The 20050-nt window shown below is 38.2% G+C and overlaps 1 protein-coding gene across 3 annotated transcripts; it reads left to right on the top strand.

Moving 5' to 3' along the window:
* The first annotated feature begins 625 nt into the window (after positions 1 to 625).
* On the top strand, positions 626 to 20013 carry LOC135409969 (granulocyte-macrophage colony-stimulating factor receptor subunit alpha-like). 3 transcript variants are annotated; one of them, XM_064646180.1, is made up of 11 exons: positions 6735 to 6849; positions 7019 to 7155; positions 8137 to 8257; positions 9523 to 9652; positions 9744 to 9919; positions 11073 to 11212; positions 13730 to 13756; positions 14480 to 14609; positions 15202 to 15295; positions 15951 to 16029; positions 18803 to 20013. In XM_064646180.1, exons 1-11 carry the CDS (start codon positions 6762 to 6764, stop codon positions 18893 to 18895), a joined length of 1215 nt encoding a protein of 404 aa, XP_064502250.1. In that variant the 5' UTR covers positions 6735 to 6761; the 3' UTR covers positions 18896 to 20013. The 3 variants fall into 3 exon arrangements, with proteins under 3 accessions (XP_064502249.1, XP_064502248.1, XP_064502250.1); XM_064646179.1 differs by adding an exon at positions 626 to 808 and having other exon boundaries at positions 6752 to 6849; positions 15202 to 20013; XM_064646178.1 differs by adding an exon at positions 626 to 808 and having other exon boundaries at positions 6732 to 6849; positions 15202 to 20013.
* Positions 20014 to 20050: the final 37 nt, after the last annotated feature.

Raw genomic sequence — 20050 nt, 5'->3', positions numbered from 1 at the left:
ACTTGACATTACATTATTCAGTAAATGCTTTGGATATTTTCTTTTAATTTCTGTAGTCAGACTCTTTTGGACCTAACTCATGATATTGTAGCCTAAGATGAACCAAATAAAAATAACCCATAATCAAGTAGTGAGAAAGTTCAGCAATTTGGATCTGGCATTTTCCTTACCATTTCTTTGCCTACAAATAAGCAAGACAGAACTTTCTTTGCTATTAGTATATACATGCTAAGGATCGATCTTCCTCAAAGGAGAACCCGGGCTGGTGCAGGGGCCAGAATCAACATATATGGGCAGTAAGGTCCTGACAGAAATAAGTGACCATGTTATAAACACTTTAAACACAGACTAGTCACACAACACTGCTGTTGTTTACAGAAGATATTACTTACGAAAATATGTTTATTTGTAGAAGTGGTATTTCTATGAGCATATTCATATACTATGATTCCATTGAGCATTTATGTATTTCTGTATAAATGAGTTTACATATTGTGATTATCAATGCTTAGTACATCTGACATAACAGGAAGGAAGTTTGTTGCACGATCAGTATGTGTGAAATCGTTAACATCTGCAAATCAGGAAATTTAGGGAAGCTCAAAAGCAGTAAGGGAAATGACAAACTGCGTCACTTTCTAAGTTGCAGCATTTGTTATTTAATACTGCCATGCAGTAAAAAAAAATTAATTGGCAGAGCAAAACACTTACTGATTCCTGCATGTGACTACAACTACAGGTTTAAGCGTCCTTGTTGCTGTGAACCAAAATCAAACAAGATAAATGAGGAGAGTTTTTTCAAAAGGAGGTATGTCTCTTTATTTTGTCTATTGGTTTTCTTGTGCCACAGAAGATTTTGTGCAGATGTTTGCTGAGGGCTAAGTCAGGTACAATCATATTATCCCAAGTAAAAAATATGGATAAGCTTCCTTTCTGCTTAAGAAAGTCTAAGGAAAATTTGGGGGATGCTTTAGCCTATTTGATTAAAAATATAAATGTGTATATAAAAAATTTCTGAAGATTTCTTCAAGATTCAAGGAAGACTATGAAATGTTTATGATGTCTGTTGCATTATTTGACATTTTTTTCTCACATCTTTTTTTCAATAACTGAAAGAAATGCTATTTTCTGTACCCCTTCTATAAATTAATCTAACTAGAAATATGTGGATTTATATTTCCTGGGGAAAAAAATTAATCACAGAACCTTGGGATGGTTGAGGCTGGAAGGCACTTCTGGAGATTGTCCCAACCCTTGCTCAGAGAAGGGTCAGCTACAGCAAGTTGCTCAGGGCTTTGTTCAGTCAGTATCTCCAATACTGGAGACTCCATAACTTCCCTGGAAAACTTGTTCAAGTGCTTGACTACTCTCACAGTAAAAAGTGCTTTCTTCTGTTTAAATCAAATTTCCGTTATTTATGTTTTTGCCCATTGCCTCTTGTCCAGTCACTTGGCATGACTGAGCAGAGTCTGGCTCCATCTTTCTCATTCCCCACAGTTGGGTATTTGTATACATGGATAACATACCCCTGAGCCTTCATCTCTACAGACTGAACAGTCTCAGATTTCTCAGCCTCTTCCCATATGTCAGAGCCCTTAATCATCTTTGAGGTTCTTTGCTGGACTCTCTCCAGTAGCTCTGTATCTTTCTTCTACTGGGGATCCCAGATCAATACCAGGCACTCCAGGAACATCTCCCTTGACCTGCTGGCAACACTGTCTCATGCAGCTCAGGGTGCCTTTGGTCTTCACTTCTGCAACAGCACAGTGTTGGCTCATGGTCAGCTTTTGCTGTCTCTGCAAAAGCTGCTTTCCAGCAGGTTATCCTCAGGCTCTCCTGGTGCCAGGGGTTGTTCCTCCCTAAGTGCAAGACTCAGCACTTTCCTCTGCTGAATTTTATTATATTCTTGTCATCCCATTTCTCCAGCTTGTCCAGGTCCCTCAGAAGAAAAATAGTGGTATATTACCCACTTCTTCCAGTTTTGTACAATCTAGAAACTGAACAAGTCATATTTAAGCAGGAATTTGATAGTAATATTTCATGGCTTGGCATGCATTGTAAGGTTTTTATCCTAGTTCCATGCATTTTGGTAGGCTTAGCAAGCATATGGTACTCTCCATATGTCTGCAATGTGTTAAGTATTAGTTTATCATCACATCACCCGATGAGTAAAATCCAAAGTTTTATTTCTGAAAGTGTGTTATGGGCAGTAGTAATTCTCCCAGAGCCACTCAAGCAAATTAGTCACTGTCTCAGGTAACATTTTCTAGTAGCATTCTGCACTAACAGCCTAAGAGCAAAGACAATAAACTGTACAGACTAAGAGAGTTAGAACTGATAATGCTAAGTCAGTATTTAGTGGATGCTTTCTGTGCTATAGACTATGTGACTGTATTTTCCATCTGACACATTGATTAGGTGGATGAATTAGGTTTATAGCAAACCTCTCTCTGGGAAAGAGCTAGACAGTGAGCTAAGAGTTTAGTATAGAAATCAGGTGTTTGAGTCTCCTCTGGGGCCCTTCACTATGTAGAAGGGTAGACACATGCTTGTGAGGCTGGCCAGGGGAGAAAAAGGAAAGAAGCAAAGCAGTAAAAAGCATACAGTTTGTGGGGTTTCATCCTAACAGATTCTATTTTACGTCCTATTTTAATGAAATATGAGGAAATTCTGCTTACACAAGAATATATATGTTTCTTCTAGTCTGATCCTTCATGTAATCAGTTTGAAATAAGTATGTGTTCCTTCCAGCACCTTCAATACTGAGGTCTATTCAGAGCAGAGAGAATTTTACCACACCTGTCTGCAGAAGACCAGTCTGGAGGTAGAAAGTTCCTACAGATATGGTGCTGGAGCCACTTGCTTGGTTATTGTGCAGAAGGTATGGACTGGTCATGTAAATGGCTTAGGGCTCACCACAACTCCTGTATCTCTTATCCTGCCTGCAGGCAGGGAAAAGCTAGAGGACCTGGCTATGTGTTGGTGCATTCAGGTAGAGTGATAGAGAGAACATAGGCACAAATCAACTAAACAAACTAATCCTATCCTGAGTGATTTGTTTTAAAAGTAGATCAAATGTGAAACACAAATCCTTTGGGAAGCAAACTCCTTTAGTGCTGTGATCAATGGAAATTATCATTTCTTATAAGGAAAGTGAATGCTTACAGGCCCTGCTATTCCCACTGCAAGTCCAATGAAATGTCCAGAGTGTGGAGACAATGGTGTCAGCAAACACTCCTCTGAGCAGACAGGGCTACAGAAGATTCCTGTGGCAGTGCCCTGATGAGGGTTTCCATGAGAAAGCATGAAGAGTACTTGCAGTATGGGGCTGTTGTCATGTGTAGGAGAGAGGGAGATTCTGAAAGCACAGGAGTCATAAGAGCAGAGAGAGAGACGACAGGAAGAATGAAGCCAAGAAAATAAAGAAAAGATGAGCAGACAGTTGACTGAGAACAGGAAAACTTAAAAAAGAATGCAAGGTGAGGAAAGGAAGGAGGAAAGGTTGAGTGACTGAACAGATGGGCCAAAGCGGAGAAAAATATGCTTAAGGGGCAGACTAGAAGGACAATGGGTCCTGAGTTTCCCATGGGCATTAGTGTGGAGGTCCCTGAGAGCATGGGAAAGTGCAAATAACTATTGAGACCAATCTCTCACACAGCATTTCACAGCCAGTCCTCCATACCATTTGTACTTAAGATTCTTCAGTATCAGTTCCCAGTAGTCATGGCCACATCCTTACTGTAGTATGATGATTTACAAATACTGATGTTGCGAAAGATAAACAGAGAAGAACCAGGTTACAGTGAAGAGTCTATCTCTGTTGCAACCTCAACGTAATGTTCTGGCCTGGCTTGAATCCTGGAAACCACGACGGATATGTACTATCAAGCTAATTTCCAGGAAATGTGACGTGCCTCCTGGAAATATTCAAGAATCCAAGACAACTTCCTTGGAACGTCTGGATGAGTTTTTGCTTTCACCACAAGTGGAGTAAGTCTGAAATCAGCACTCTGAAATTACCATAAAAGTTAATAGAGAAGGGTGGATGAGTAATGAAATATTACTATGTTTCTATTTTTCCTTAATTTGTAAGAATTTACCTTACAGTCTTAGAATTATCCTTAGTAATACCTGTAATCAAGAAAATTGCTATTAGGAAGTTTCACTACTAGGCAATGCTAAAACAAACAAAAAATTAACCAGAGTTTCTTCTGCATGTAAAAAAACCCAACAGAAAAAAAAAATGCTGTCAATGGAGAAATCTTCCCTAAAGTTTTAACCTCCTCTGAGAAAAGAAAATGGTACATAAGATGAGAAGTGTTTGACAAGAACTGATGACAGTGTTTGACTAGCTTTGCTCACGCCTCCATATGAAAGAATGTGGAATCACCTTTTGCAGATATTCACACTTCCTTAGTAGTTTAAATTACCTACAGTGATCTGTAACATCTGACTCCTCAGTTTCTGACACAAAAATTTGAAGTAGCTGTTCTGGATAGATGTAAACCTCTAAGAACAGTGGAAGTTATGTAGTTTGAAAAGTGGAGAAACATTTGTGATATCAAACAGGGAAAAATACGGTGATGCTTTGAGCTAGGCTGACCACCAGCTGCCCACCAAACTTCTCTCTCACTCCTCCTCTTGTTTATTCTCTACTTCCCATCAGCAGAAAATATTCAGCTACTCCCTGGGACAAAGGGCCTCAGTACACAAAGAAGTTGTTTTGGAAGACAAATGCATGAATAACGAATGCCTCCTTCCACTCCAATCCTTCTTTCTCCCAGGTTTTATTGCTGAGCATGATGCCATATGATATGGAATATCCCTTTGGTCAGTTGGGATCATCTGTCCTGGCCATGTTCCCTCCCAGCCTCTTGTCCACCCCCATTCTACTGGCCTTTGCAGAGTGAGTGGGATGGGGTTGGAGAGACAACCCTGATGCTGTGCCAGCACTGCTCAGCAACAGCCAAAATACTGGTGTGTTATCAAGACCATTCTAGCTACTTATACAAAGCACAGCACTGTATGGGCTGCCCTGGGGAAAGTTAACTCCAGCCTAGCCAGAACCAAGTGTTTCTTAAGCTACAAATCACAACACATGAAAGCACAGCCATGAACTACCTTGTTGGACCAGGCAGCAGTGCCAACCCTCTCCTATGCTCACACAGCCTGGAAAGGGAGGTGTAACTACCTTCACATAGCCTATACTCTGCATCGCCAGAGACAATAATCACACATTGTGAGATAAGAAAATAAAAAAAATAGGCAAAAGAAAAGTGACCATATTTAAGGTTTGGTTGCTGCTTAAAAAAATGCCTTCTGGAAAAATACTTCCACATCAAAGAAACTCATCAGAGGGAAACAGAAAATGAAATGCATAAAAAAATAGGAAGATACTAAAAAGGTTAAAAAAACTTCTATATAGCAATAGTCAAAGGCTTTAAAAAAAGCAGTGAAAAATTATTTATGTGTTCAAGAAACAGGGAATGGAATTCAACCATATGTCCATTGACTACAATTAGAACTTAAACAACTTATGCTTTTGTAAATACTTACTTGCAGATACTTCTACATGTCTTAAGGTCTGTTTCATTTTCAAGACATAAAGGAGGCAAGTCAAGATGGAAAAGAAACACTGAAAAATATGTTGTCTTTTGCAGTATTCCTCATTGAAAAGGGTCATTGACATACACTATCTCTTTTCAGGAAATTGGACTGAAAAACACACAAGACAGAAGTAGGCTCCAGAAAATGCAGATAACTTCCAGAAAGAAAGTTGTAGGTCCAGAGGAGCAGAAATACCAAGAATGAAAGTGCATCCAGTTTGCAATTATGTAAATCTTTGTTCAAATGAACTGTACATGAAGACTTGAGAGTCACATTCTCTAAAATAGCTCTAAGCAGGTTCAGCATTTTTTCTTAGCCTCTCAAGCAGATTTTAAAGTCCAAGTTCAGTTGTATACCACTATATTTATATTAGAATAAAATTATTGTGGGCATAGTTCTATGGGCTAACATAATTTTTTGATTACAAAGCAGACATTCTCCAAGTTTAATAATGTCCACAGTAAGATTCAACAATTTCTGAACACAAAAAAACTAGTAACAAAGAAAGTGTAGAAAAAAGTATCTTATTTAATAATGGGATATAGTAAACTACACCTAAAAAATGGTACTCTTTACTATATTCAATTTTCCATGAAAAGAGGTGAAAAGTGAGAGAACATATATATATATACGAAAAATTCATTCAGATTTATCAGGAACTGACAGAAGCATCATCAAGTTTATGACAAATGTTACTATTCAGGATATTCAGGACATTCAGGACACTGCAAAAGCAGCTGAATCCAGGGCTATCCATTGCCTTTGTAAAGGCCCATCAGAATTCCTGCTCATAAGGTACTTTTCTAAATGGAAAGCTGTTCCATCTCATCTGGGATCAGAAAAGCAAAGAAAAGAAGATGATAGAAGCAAGTACTGACATTGATAAATAACATATACAAAACCAGTGTTATGTTCACAAAAGAGTTTTGATCTTTGTCGAATGAATATTTTCTAGGGGTGGATTAGACAGCATCTTTGACTCTTCCCATAAAAAAAAAAAAAAAAGAAATGCTCTTTATCATCATTTTCTATTTTCTCTTCTCTTCTCTTCTTTTCTTTTCTTTCTTTTCTCTTTTTTCTTTTCTCCTTTCTCTTTTCTCCTTTCTTTTTTTTTTTTTCTGAAGGTTTCATTATTTCTTTCCAGAGAAGAAAATATGTTTGATAGTTTTGGACTCATTTGCATGATTTGGTGGTGTGTGATGCTCTTTCATCCCTTGCACGCTGACATCCAGTGTATAGAGTGTAAGTATGTTTTTGCAAATATAACCCAAGAAATAAGGTTTAATTCTTTATTTATCAGAGATATTTGCAATTAAACTGGCAATTATCATCTTGAGCCTGACAGATACTATCCTCTGCATTCAAAAAGGAATAGCATATCCTTACAGAACTTACGCTGTATCACTTCCAGCAGAAGCACAAAAATCACCTATTACAAATGTGAATGTGGACTGGAGAAAAATGGAACTGTCCTGGGAGAGCAGCAAGAATTTTTCTATGTATAAATGTACCATCATGAGCTGGGACATGGAAAGCATAGAGAAAGAGGTAAACTTGCTATTCATTGCGATAAATAATTGCACCTTTTTCTTTACCTTTTATCAATTTCACTTACTTTGAAACAGTTGCAGATAATATCTGAGGTGTGGTTTTTTACAGTCCACAGCTTGATATGTCAGGGGCTGTGGAAAGCCATCAGCAATGCCAGGATGCATTTACTGCGAGGAGCATCCCATGCATACGACAGACCTGAAGTTCTGGCATCAAAGTGGAAAGGAAGTGATAGCCTGGACTGTGACTACATTGAATCATGAGCAGGGATCTAGCTGCTGAAAAAAGGGGCTCTAAGACTAAGTGAGACTTCTAGCAAATTTAGAGAGACAGAGCGAGAGACCCTTCAGATAAAAAATTAATTCTGCAAACACTGCCATGGCTTTTCATTATCTCAAATTCTTCACTTGTTTCCCAATGGACTGGATCATGCTTGTAGCACAGGTTATGTTATAAACCCACATTATCCAAGGAGAAAAATAGGAAGCTTGACAGAAAGAGAGGTGGCTTATTTAGCCCAGGAAAGCAGATGTGTTAACTAGAAATTCATATTATGAAGTCCATCACATCTTTATTGAATATTATAAGTATAATGCCATAGACACCTTTCTGACTGCTGGGCAGGTCAGATGAGGATTTCTATTTTGCTTAATCCTATGATTAAATTTCTTTGTGGCTCCCTTATTCATTAATCATCTTCTGTTATGCCACTGGAGCATTATTAGCCTTCTATAATAGTCGCACACTACTGTAATATCCAACTCCTGAGATGCAAAGCTTTTTGTGTTGTTATATTATTGATCCCTCAGTTCCTTTCTACATCACCCTGGAGTGCTAAAGGAGGGAGTTAGCTCTTGAGCCTAAAACATATATCATATACATGGAGTTGAGTTCCTGAGTTGCGCTTCCACAGCCAGCATCATCTAACACCAAAAGAGGAAAAGCAGAGAAATAAAACATCCACATGTTCTTTTTCAGGTGAATAGTCCACTATGCAGGTTTCCAAAGGAACTGTACATGCCTCTGCACAAAGGGGTATTCTTTATCATTGAAGTGCCAAACACAAACATCTCAAAAAAATGCACCTTTCTCCCTGGAGGTAATGTCTGGCTAAGGTTTTCTCCATTTGCAATCTTTTAAATCTTTTAATTGTCTTAGAAAACAGTTCCTTACACAGTAGGTAACTGCTATATTTTCTATTAATTTTTTTTTTTGCAGATCTGTTAAAATTATTTGCTCTGTAATGAATGTCTCAACCATTCCTCAAGAGATGCATTACCAGAAGTGTATCCATAATTGCGTTATTCTCTTTTATACTAAGGCTCCAAAAGGCCAATAACTTACAGGGGTTTAAGGGTAGATTCAAATAACTGTTCTGGCTGTTACAAATTAAGATATTAGTGCTTATTTGTTTATTAAACGCTTTCTTGCTGGGCTGTTGGTGAATTTGTTCAGCTCAAAGTTCTCCACTAAAATTCCCTTGTCAACAGCGTTCCTGAAGCTGCGTGTACGCAGGGTATCTCAGATGAGATTAGCAGCTTGCTCATGTCTAAACAGAGAAAACACTCCCTGCTCATCTCTTCCCGTAGACTTGGCAGACGAAACACCAATGGTGACCCTCAAAATACAAGGCAGGACACACAAAATTTGTTGCTTTTGGTGTTCCTCCCCCGCTGGTCCTACCTTCCAAAGCGTTCGGGCTCCTCAGAGGATTCCCCCGTGCTTCCACAAGGGTGCCCTAGACAATGGGCACTGGAGGAGGTTGGAGTCAGTAGCAGAGGAAGCCTCCACCCTTTCACTGAATTTGAGGCATACCACAGAAAGAAGCAGAAAACTGGTTGAAGGAGAAGAGAGAAGGAGGCTGAGCATGCTCACACAGCCTGACCACAAGCAAACTTCCAAAGAAACATTCCCACTTCAATGTACTCCAGAAAAGGAACAGAACAAGTCATTGTCACACACGTGAGGGTGGAAAGATCTAACAAGGAAGTTGCTTGATTGGAGAGCAGGAAGAAGTCCAAATTTGCTTTTAAAAGTCTCAGCTTTTTTAGTCCTCTCTGTAAAGACTTTCAGGAGCAGATTCCTGAGCATTAATTGCAAAAGGAGAAATACTTCTTTCTGTAGCAACACGATGGTAAAAGGCAATGTGCCTTCCTTTCTCTGTGTGAATGCTTTGCTTATTGACAAGTTTTACAGTTAAGAGGCAGTTAAAATGGAGTGATAATTCTCTTAGTTTTCACTCCTGACCCAAGTAATAACTAACTGGACTTGCAGGCATCTAACATACCTAAGCATGTGCCATGATCCTCCAGATTGGAGGAGTCATAGGATTTTTCCTCATCACAGATATTCTTCTGTTTGCAGGCACGAATGAGTCAGCCATTGAAAATTTCTCCTGTGTGATTTATAACATTCACCTCATGAACTGCACTTGGCAGGCAGGAAGGGGTGCTCCAGCAGATACACAGTATTTTCTCTACTGGCAGAACTCAAGGTAAGTAGGTCTGCTTGAGTCAGGGGAGCCTGAATTCTCACTCAAGACATCACACTACCCGTGTTTAATGAAAATACCTTGCTTTATACAGAGATGATGGGCAGATGGAATGTGAGCTTTACATTAAAGATGAAAACGGCAGAAACATGGGATGTAGATTCCAAAATGTGAGGATAGAGATTGAAAAAGCTTACTTCCTGGTTAATGGGTCTAGCAAAGACTCCCTGATCCAGTTCTATGATGAGTACATTGAACTGTATAAAATTGGTAAGTAATTGAACATTTTTATTTTATTACTGTTTTATAAAATAAGGAAGTGGTGAATTTTTCTCTGGAAATAAGATTAAAACAAAGTCTGTAGGCCATTGCAGGATCCTGCACTGCAGGACAGACTTTGCTCCCTACAGCTGACAGAATATAGTTCCAAAAATTAACTAAAACAAGCAAAGGTAGAGGCAGCCTGAAACAACTGCTCAGAGAAGTGGTGTGAACATATCCATGGATTCCAATTAATGAAACACAATGGTTAGACTTTCAAGGCTACCTTTCTGAGGGGTTTATTTTTGCCATCCCTTAATCCCACACCTCCCTGGGACCCACAAGAGCTACATGTCCTAAAACCAGCGTGAGGGTTCAACTTGCAAATTAAGGCTGTGTCAGATCAATATGTGCAAACTAGGTGTTTAAGCTCCAATAAAGATCTGGGGTGGGATTTAGTTGCCTAAAAACAAGCCTCTAGTGCCATTTGAGACACACTCAGATACTTGAGGCATCCCCGAGGCTTGCAGATGTGGCCTGGGACCCATGAGATACCAGGGTCCTTCTGAGCGTCCTGCGTGGTCTGAAATGCAATACAAGTGACTCCTGACTGTAGCTGATGGGGCTGTGAAGCTCAGAGCTATCTAGACAAGCACATCTGCTCCATGGTGTGCCAAAGAGCTTTGCAGCCATCAGGGCACTACTGGAGAGGTCTTCACTGACTGTAGTGGTTAGACACTTAGGTCACACTCAGTCTATAGGCACTCAAATTCCAATGCCTTGCTCTTCTGCATGAAAAATACTACAGGTACAAAAACTTCCATCCTTCTTTCTACGGAGACTTGCACTGTCAATATGAAATTGGAAAACAGACGTAGAAGAAAAGTGACACTGTGATTGCACTACTGAATTACACAAAATCCTTCATATTATTTTTCACACGAACTTCAGTTACTTCAGATTTTCAGCAACTGCAGTGATATATTCCCAAGTTTTGGTATGGTATTTTGCTGCCGTTTATCAAATAACTTTTGCTAGAATCAGTGGCACACAGCTGTACATCGGTTGCCTCACCTTGACATGTATTTTGCTATGAAGGCATGAGTTGTAGCGGATTACTGACCATGCCTACATTAGTTATTCCTTTTTTTTTTCCCCCCAGAAATACTCACTGCTCCATTAAATGTCACTGCCCATTGTACTGGAGATCCAGCGGGTTGCATAATTACCTGGCATCCACCCCTTACAAGTCACGTGGAAAAAGTAAAGTGTTTTCAGTATGAAATTAACATACAAAATAAGGTAAAAATTTCTTTGTCTGTGCCACTGTACGTACACACATGTATCTATAATATGCAAACTTCTGATTCCTTTATTAATTAACTTCTCTCTCATGACCTGTGGTGTCCTCCTGCTCCAGCTCTGCTAGTCTCACATCCCATCTCTCATGATCTTTTTTCAGACTTCTCAGAGATGTGAAGTAGAAAAGCAGAGGAGAGCAGGGAAATATTATGAGGGATCTCTGTCTTGAGAATGCTTGAGAAAGACTTGAGAATACCTGTGATGCTGTCCTGCATAAGCACATGTCACAGGAGGAACGACTGTGTGACCTGCAACAAGGGCACTGGCTTGGTGGCAGCCTCCAGCCTGTGCCCAGGTCCTGAGCTCCTCATGCTCACCCTGGTTCATAAAATAATTATTAATGTTGGAAAAGACCTTCAAGATCATCAGTTGCTAACATAGCACCACCATAATCACCACTACACTATATCACTAAGTGCCATATCCATCTGCCTTTTGAACACTTCCAGGGATGGTGACTCATCTGCTTCCCTAGGCAGCCTGCTCCAATGCCTGACCATCCTTTCAGTGAAGAATTATTTCCTCATATCCAAACTAAACCTCCCCTGGTGCAATTTGAGGCTGTTTCTTCTCCTCCTAATGTTTGTTACCAGGGATAAGAGACCTATTCCCACTCTGCCACAAGTAGTTGTAGAGAGAGAAGGTCTCCCCTGAGTCTGCTTTTCTCCAGGCTAGGGTATGTCTGGTTTCCACCACATACGACAGAGCAGAGAGGCTGAGGTGTCAAATCCTTCTCCACAAATCTCAGTGTCTAAAGGACCTGATTTTAACATCTCTAAGGACAAAGACCAGGAAGCTTTTTTTGAGTCCAGGAGTTTGACAAGGAGGCAAGAAATAGCACTCTTCCTCCTCATTGCTGGGATACCTGTTTTACCAGTATGTGATTTCCACACATGGATGACACCTGAGTTGGGGTAAATTAGTGCTCCCACCTATCCCACTTCCCAGCTGCAGCTCATAAGCTTACAGCGGTGGCAATTCTCAGGAACAAGACCATTGCAGGAAAGATCAGCTAAGAGTTAAACATAAATATACAACTGAAATAAAATACATAAATATACATAAATAAACAACTGAAATAAAGCAATACACCATTAAATCTTATTTGTTGATTCAAAACAAGGCCTACAGCTTGCAGGCTGTAGCTGTTTCAAGGAGTAATTGCAGTACACATAGCTTTCCAGCTTGGTAGGTATAATTTGACAGGAAGATCTTGTGTGAAATACATAGAATTTTTTACATAAAGATATAGGCCACAACATATGATTAAAGCAATATTATCAAAAAATTTATTTGAAAGAAATACATGTTACCTCTTCTTTCCTGTGCCACAGTCAGAAAGGATGGGGTTCAGTGTAGATTTCTACATTTGGATGTGAAATTCATCTTGCAGAGACACCTTAATGTAGGTGTCTGCAAAGGAGCACAAATATCCCCTGAGAGACAATGCACTTCTAGGGCTCATTCCCCTTGAGGTGCTAGAGTTACTGAAGGTATCAGAGGTATCTACATGGAGATGGCAGATAAAACTCACACCTTTCAGGAGGGGCTGATAGATGTAAATGTCACTAAATTAAAGCTTAAGTAACTCATTTACACTGCCTACTCACAGCACAGGCTGATTGACTTCCATCATGTCCTAAGCTGAAAGAGCTCAGCTGACAATGAATGATGGGGAAATACTAGTCTGCATTATAATTCAAGACACACAGTGGGTGTGTATTCTGTAATGAGACATTCCTTCCAGTTACACCTTTCTGACTTTTCCATAGTGTTAGCTATCCTCCTGATATTTCATGTGACAGTTGTTTCCAGGACCTCAGCCTTTCAATGTTTTCTGAGATCATTGCTAAAAATCACTGCTGTTGAAACTGTTCACTCATTTTTGAACCTTATCTTTTTTTTCCCCAAATTTTCAGGTTCTTTGATCCAGGTAAAAGTTTGATTCTAGTTAATTAAATTTTGATTGTATAGGATGTGTAAGTACCTCTTCACAGTAGTTGGGGAAAAGCCCTTGAGCATGGATAACATAGACTTTGACTGGAAGGAGGGTAAATTTGCTATTCACATAATTTTTCTGCCCCATGTTATCAAACTCCTGTGAAATCACAGCTTCCAGACCTGCTGTGTGTGTAGGATGGTGTGATTGCTTGCGTAATTTGGATATACTTCTGCTGGATGAGAATGTACAGTCTAAATATGCCCTTAGTGGCAAATACAGCTTCTCACATCCAATGATAACTAATTCATGTTTCCTTCCTTTTCTAAAAGGAAATGTAGGAAGCCAACATTCTGAATAAAATGCTGTTATTCTGGGACATTACTGGAGAAGACTATCCAGTTTTTCAGTTTAAAATTACTTATGTTCTTTAAAGGCAAGAAAAAGAGAACCAGAAAGGAATATTTTATTATTTGATAAGAAAATAATAAAAATGAAGATTTGTCTTTGTTTTGCAGGATGACCCCAAAGAAGAGAAAAAGCTTGTAAGTATTCTTGCCATATACAAATTTGTGGTTTTGCTCACTTAAGCATATAAATACTATTACAAAAAATACACTTACTTCTAGAACTATAGGGTTTGCATCTGTGTCTAAGGACAGCTAGACAAAGTGAGTACAACAATCTTCAAAACCTGTGGAAGTTAATACATACTGTCAGTCTTTCCCTGACAAATGAGTGGTCCTCTGACCCTTGGAAAGGCTTGACAGATTCTAGACTTTGTATAAAGTATCATGAGGCCAGATAATACATATCTGTTGTTGTACTGTCTTAAAAACATTAGGTCTCTTTAGCAAAAACAGACACCATGCAGGGAACATTTGCATGTTTTATCCCCATGAAGGCTGCAAGGGGAGTTTACAGGGTACTTCTGCAGTTTCTGCTTTGTGTCTTTCTGATTTTTTTTAGGATCCATAAACAAGAACAGGAAAGAAAAGTGTCCTTAAAGCATAATAAAATAACTTAAATACCCAATAAACTTCAAAAATCTAGTTTTAACCTTCAAAAAAGAGAGTTTTGATGGCAGGATAAACATTTAACTAGTACATACCTAAAAAATCATACAAATTATTTTTTTTCTAGAAACTGTATAATGAAATCAAACCCCAAATTTTGTTAATATTTTGTTAATATGATTTTTAATCATATTAAAATTAATTTTTTAAAATTAATTTTAATTTTTGTTAATCTGATTACTTTGCTTTTAGGTAAGGAATGATAGATACGAATTCCAAAATTACAATGAGAAAAAACGATACATTCTGAAAATCAGAGCACGTGGAACAAAATGTCTCGTAAGCTCAAAGTGGGGGGAATGGAGTGAACCCATTGAGTTTGGTAAGATTATGAAATACTATTTTTTTTCAGTATTACCGTGTTTGCTTCCCTTTCTCCCTCACAGTCAAAGGAATGAATAAAATCTTAATTCTTACCCTTACATGGAAGGAACTGGGTGGAAATCATTAATGAGGAAGAGTACTCTGGCAGCAGAACCTTTGGTTAGCTGGGATTGTGAAAGCAGCAGTTATTCAGATGCCAGGGTTACAGGAACAGATGAAAATAGACCCACTCTTGTCTGAAGTGATGAGGATGCCTCTGAGTTCTTTTAAGTTTTTACCATGAATATCATCCCCTTTCTTCTGCTTCTCTCTTTTTACCCTTTCCACTAATTTTGCTCAGTTATTTGTTCTATAACTCTGTTTATTTTTCTTCTTTTCTGGATTATTTTTTAATTTCTCTAAATTTTAAATATTTGAAATGGTTTAAAATGCACCAAGTCAACCTGAATTTTTGTCAAAGTTCTGTAAGAAAGTCAAGTTGAAGTCCTTTGAATAATTAAGAATAAATTGTGAAACTTGCATTCATTACTGACAGTCTCCTCAGCAGATTTTTGGTATGCTGAGATATTTCTCTCTCTTGGATGTTTCAGGTCAAGGGAAAGATTACTTTACTTTCGTGATTTTATTTCTAATAGCACTTGGAACAATATCAGTGACAGTGCTCCTGTATTGTCTTTTCAAAAGGTAAATCAACCTTTTTTTCTGTAGATACTATTGATAGAGTATTATCTCTATGAAACACATTCCTTCAATCTCCTACTTTCCTACCTGCAAACTTAAATAATCCGATTATCAATGTCAAAATGTATTATCGCCAGTATTGTTGTGGATGGCCCTTCGGCACACAAAATCACTACAAGTGAAAAATGGGGAAAGGATATTGAAGTTACTAAGTGGATCCTGGATTCCACCAGATCCTACAAAAGCTATTGTGTTCTTACTTTTAAGCATTTAATATCCAGGTTGCTTTGAAGCCACTGGCTGCATACAGTACCAGACAAGAGGGAATCCAGACAAATTAACATATTGTTTTTTTGATAAAACTTCTCACTCAGTGGTTAAAGACAGTTATGTCATGTGATTTATTCAGTCATTGATTAATAAAGTATTTACTGTGACTCTCATCACAAAATAAATTTTAGTTTCCCAAGTGATAAGTATACTAAAAGTTACCCACCAGTTAACCCACTCAAAATATTTTTCTTTTCACTTAATTTGTAGAGCAGTAGCTATTCAATCTTGAAAGTAAAGAATGTCCTTAAATTGTAAAACACAATGTTTGTGTAAGTTATATTACCAGTATTTTAAATTTCTCCACAACGCCATTTTCTATCCAAAGGTGCAGTTTCAAGAACATACTTCCTCCTATACCACAACCGAGAGACAAATTTAATGCATTAACCAATGAAGATATCCAGGTATGGTTTCTTTTCAATTCAGTCAAATTTGTTAACTCTAATCCACAATAGGCCAAAGACTAGAACTGACATATAAAATAAGTGTTACATTTGGTCCAATGAAGACCAGTGCCTGTCATGCAAGGTACGCTGCTTTGAAACCTGAAATGCTCTATGCCACTGCTGAGACAAATGATTATCCTGTAGGTATTTGCAGCCGTATTTTAAGACCAGAGTTTTCACTTTTATGGAGAACAGTAATTTCTGTGCATACAAGCTCTACGAGGTTGCTGTTCATACTTTGAAAATAACCCAAGAAAACATTTTCCATTAGCATTTTCAAATATCAATCACATAATACATAATACAATGTGAATATGTATTTTATAAGCCTGACCAACCCCATGTAAAAATCCTGTCACACTGAATAATGAAAATCAACAGGGCTGGGAAGACTCAACAGCTTAACTAGTCTTCCTCTTACACCAGCATAGGATTAGCAATTTCAGTGCTTTGTACAAACTGTATTTGACCAATATACTGTAGCATCCCTATGTACCCTATTCTATATTTTTAACTATCCTCACTTTTAAAAAGCTTTTTAATAGCCTGTTTTACTGCACTTAAAATCCATTACTTTTTATCCTTATTCCTTTCCTGTTTACAGTTATCTTACACACTTGCACACTGTTAACAGCAAGTAACTCTTCCTGTCTTTCTACACGTCATGACAACCAGGCTTCAAACCATTGATGCTTCTCAAATTGTCCATTTAAGCAGTGGTTGTATGGTGATTGCATTGTGAGGGAATGCTTTGTATCAGCTGGCTAAAGCAAAGTCAATAAATCAGGCTAGTCATTTACTGCCTACAACAATTCAGTGGCAACACCATGCTTTCCAATGAGGCTTTCAAAAGTGGCACAGAAATTTTCCTTCAACTGTTTACAAAGAATCCTCAAAGCTCTGACTACTAAAACTCTCTCGTTTTGGTAACTATATACCAGCACATTGTCCTATTTAATTTGTCTTTGGTGCTACCACCTTTGACTTTCACAGAAAGTAGGTAGGAATGTGACATGGATAGGTTTCCTCATACACATTAAGTCATTAATACCTGGTATCTCACTTCATACCAGGCTTCTAGAGCATAAGCCATCCACAGTCCATCTTATTAAATAATAAGAGCTAGTACAGTAGCAAGCAGTCTTTCAAAAATTGCAGACTCTCCAGATTGCTTGCTTTTCCTAAACTTGAGGGGCTTCCAAATTTCTGTGCATATACTACCAGACTTAATCAAATCACTCCATTACAGCCCAAAGGCCTTTGTCGATGTGGTTTCTAAATGCTGGCATAGGCTCTTCCATGCAGGCAACAATTTAACAGCAGCAGTTGCCAGAGTTCAAGTGAAGCCCTCAGGTTGCCTCATACCTGTCAACAGGCACTGTGAAGGTAATTCATACGATTATGACATGTTTAAACAGCTTCTGGACTCCTCTTTGCTCATTTTGATCTAGTCTTAAAGTCTAATTTTATTATACTTCTTCCCTCCAAACTCAGGTATCTTTTTAACACTGATTGAATGCTGCAATTCTTCAAAGCAGAAAATAAAGTACAAAACCGGTATTTTCAAGATCTCTCCTCTACTGAACACCAGAACACTCTCTCCCTGACATTTAGTGCTAATGGATTTATGATTTATTTTGAAACCTATAACTTGCTAATCACGCCTCTTTAAAGCTTGCATTTCTTTGTTTTGCCCTGACTTAGTCAATGACCTTTCACATTTTTTTTTCTTATGTTTCACTATACTTTTCCCTAGATCACTGAAATATCTCTATTTACAAAATCCTAATTTTCTGCACTGAGTTTGCATTTGTATTCTTAAAATGCTCATGTTAAAAAACTACCAATTTTCTTATTTATTGTAAGATCCTACCAACCAAATCACTCAGTGCATCAGACACCTTGCATTCATCTAATCCATTTTATTTTACTCATCTTACTACCAAAGCCTGATGACATTTCAGTCACTCTCCCCAGATACTTTTTTCACCCTCACTCAGAAGTCTAACACTTAAGTTTTCCTCTTTTCCCAGATCAAATTCATTCCAAGGATTTGAAAGACACTCTGTGCATTTTCCCCAGAGTAGCCAAGTAGCACAAAACACCATGACCCTGAAGCCCTGCAGTGCTTAATCAATCCCTCAGATTTCCTAGAAAAAAATTTCCCACGAAGACATCCTGGTTTGATATTGTCATATACCAGCAGCTTATCTTTCCTTTTTTTAACTTTTCCCCCCAGTACTATCCCCCTTTTTTTTTAAAATCATACCTATCTCCCTTCAATACTTTCAGCTCTGAGTGCTGTATCAGTACTATGATCTTACCTAGCAACATCCACTCTCCTAGAACTCCAGGTTAACCGATGTTAAAATGTGTAATAGCAACCAAAGTATTTTCTCTAGAAGTCTAGCTAATGCTTACATATCAAAAACTCAGGCAATACCCACTGAATAAATTCCTTCTATTGTCTCAGTTAAGGTTGTCCAGCATTTAGATAAAATTCTATTCTTTGTCCTTCTGCTGACAGCTAGCTAGTACTGATTGTACACATTAAAGGTAAAACAATCCCTAACTGTCCTTAAAACCACTTTCTTCCGCTTTGCAAGCATCTCTTTAAGTAATGAAAGAGCAAGAAGAGGTACCTTTGGTACTGGTGTATCTAGCGTTGTCTGATTATCGACAGAGTGACTCTCTAGCCTACTGCATGTTACAGACTTTTCTTTCTCTTTAGACAGAGTATGTAAATCTACCATCAAAAAGTGACACCGAGGAAGTAACTACAGTTGAAGAGATGATCCAACTTTCCAAGAAGAAAATACACTGATGCCCCCAATACAAAATAAAAGCATAGATCCTGCTGACAAGTACTTCAAAACAGCCTATAAAAGAATATAATTGCCTATAACACTGTTTGTCCCATAAAAATCCACTTAAATGCAGCAGGCGAAACAAGGGGAGAAAAATCTGTGAAATTTATTCTTCACCCTTTGTTTGAAACCAAAATGGCCAGCAGCCACCCTTTTCTGCAAGTGTCTACTTTGAAGACATGCTTAAACCTAGGTAGGCTGTTCTTCACAATGTGAGACAAGGCCTCTTATCCAAAGAAACTCACTTCCAGCCTTCATTGCTAAGAAGCTTCTTTCCTCTGACTATTAAGGTTTCCTGGAAGATGACAGGCCTGCTTAAGGATGCCACAGTAATTTTACGATTGTATAGTTTTTATATGCTCAGGGGTTTTTTTAGCAGAAACTATTCAAAATGTGTTTAAAATTGCCCTTTAATCTTCCAACCAGCAATACCAAAGACAAAAATGGGAAATAAAATTACACCTGCCAAATGTAACTATTAATACTGGTCTGCCAGTCAGCCATTTCATGAGCTCAGTACTGCCACTGCAAATACAGACCTCTGCAACACTCCAATCTTCTGCAGGATTAGCATGTCCTTAAATCACAGACAGTATTTAAAGCCTTCAAAAACATCTAGTCTTAACAGTTGTGAGGACTGAAATAAAATCTGTAATAAAGGTTTAATAGCTGAATTTTAGAATCCCTTCAAAGGGTGCAAATTCAGTTTCCAACACCTTTTAAAAATACTATAGGTTTTAAATGCCAGAACTTTTACAAATTCTGGCTGTTTTCCTTTTAATATTTTTCAAAATGAATGCATTGCACAGTGTCTCAATAAGGCAGAAAACAAATGCTTTTTTTAAAAGTCTCATTTATTGTTTGCCTCTTATGTTCCTAAACTTCATGGCACATTGGAAATTGCTGCTGCATGACTGAGAGAAGCCATATATTAAAAAAACCAAACCAGCACAAATTAGTACATGCTGAATGCACAGCATAGAGAAATTGCAGTTCACATTAAAACCACCTACACTTGCACTTTTTTTTTCCTATTTCTTGTAGTTAAAACCTAGTTCTGGAGAAAAGATGGCGTGAAAGTCCTATCCCTTTCAGGGGCTGCTCAAGTAACT

This window comes from Pseudopipra pipra, chromosome 2 (assembly GCF_036250125.1).
Source record: "Pseudopipra pipra isolate bDixPip1 chromosome 2, bDixPip1.hap1, whole genome shotgun sequence".
Lineage (NCBI taxonomy): Eukaryota > Metazoa > Chordata > Aves > Passeriformes > Pipridae > Pseudopipra > Pseudopipra pipra.
The sequence above is the reverse complement of the archived record's forward strand: the minus strand, read 5'-3'. Positions and strand labels throughout refer to the sequence as shown.

What these genes read in the sequence shown, in the direction of transcription:
- LOC135409969 (XM_064646180.1), top strand. Translation starts at nt 6,762, where the DNA reads ATGTTTGATAGTTTTGGACTCATTTGCATGATTTGGTGGTGTGTGATG. An exon ending in TGACATCCAGTGTATAGAGT is followed by an intron (nt 6,850 to 7,018) that starts GTAAGTATGTTT and finishes TATCACTTCCAG; the next exon opens with CAGAAGCACAAAAATCACCT. An exon ending in TGGAAAGCATAGAGAAAGAG is followed by an intron (nt 7,156 to 8,136) that starts GTAAACTTGCTA and finishes GTTCTTTTTCAG; the next exon opens with GTGAATAGTCCACTATGCAG.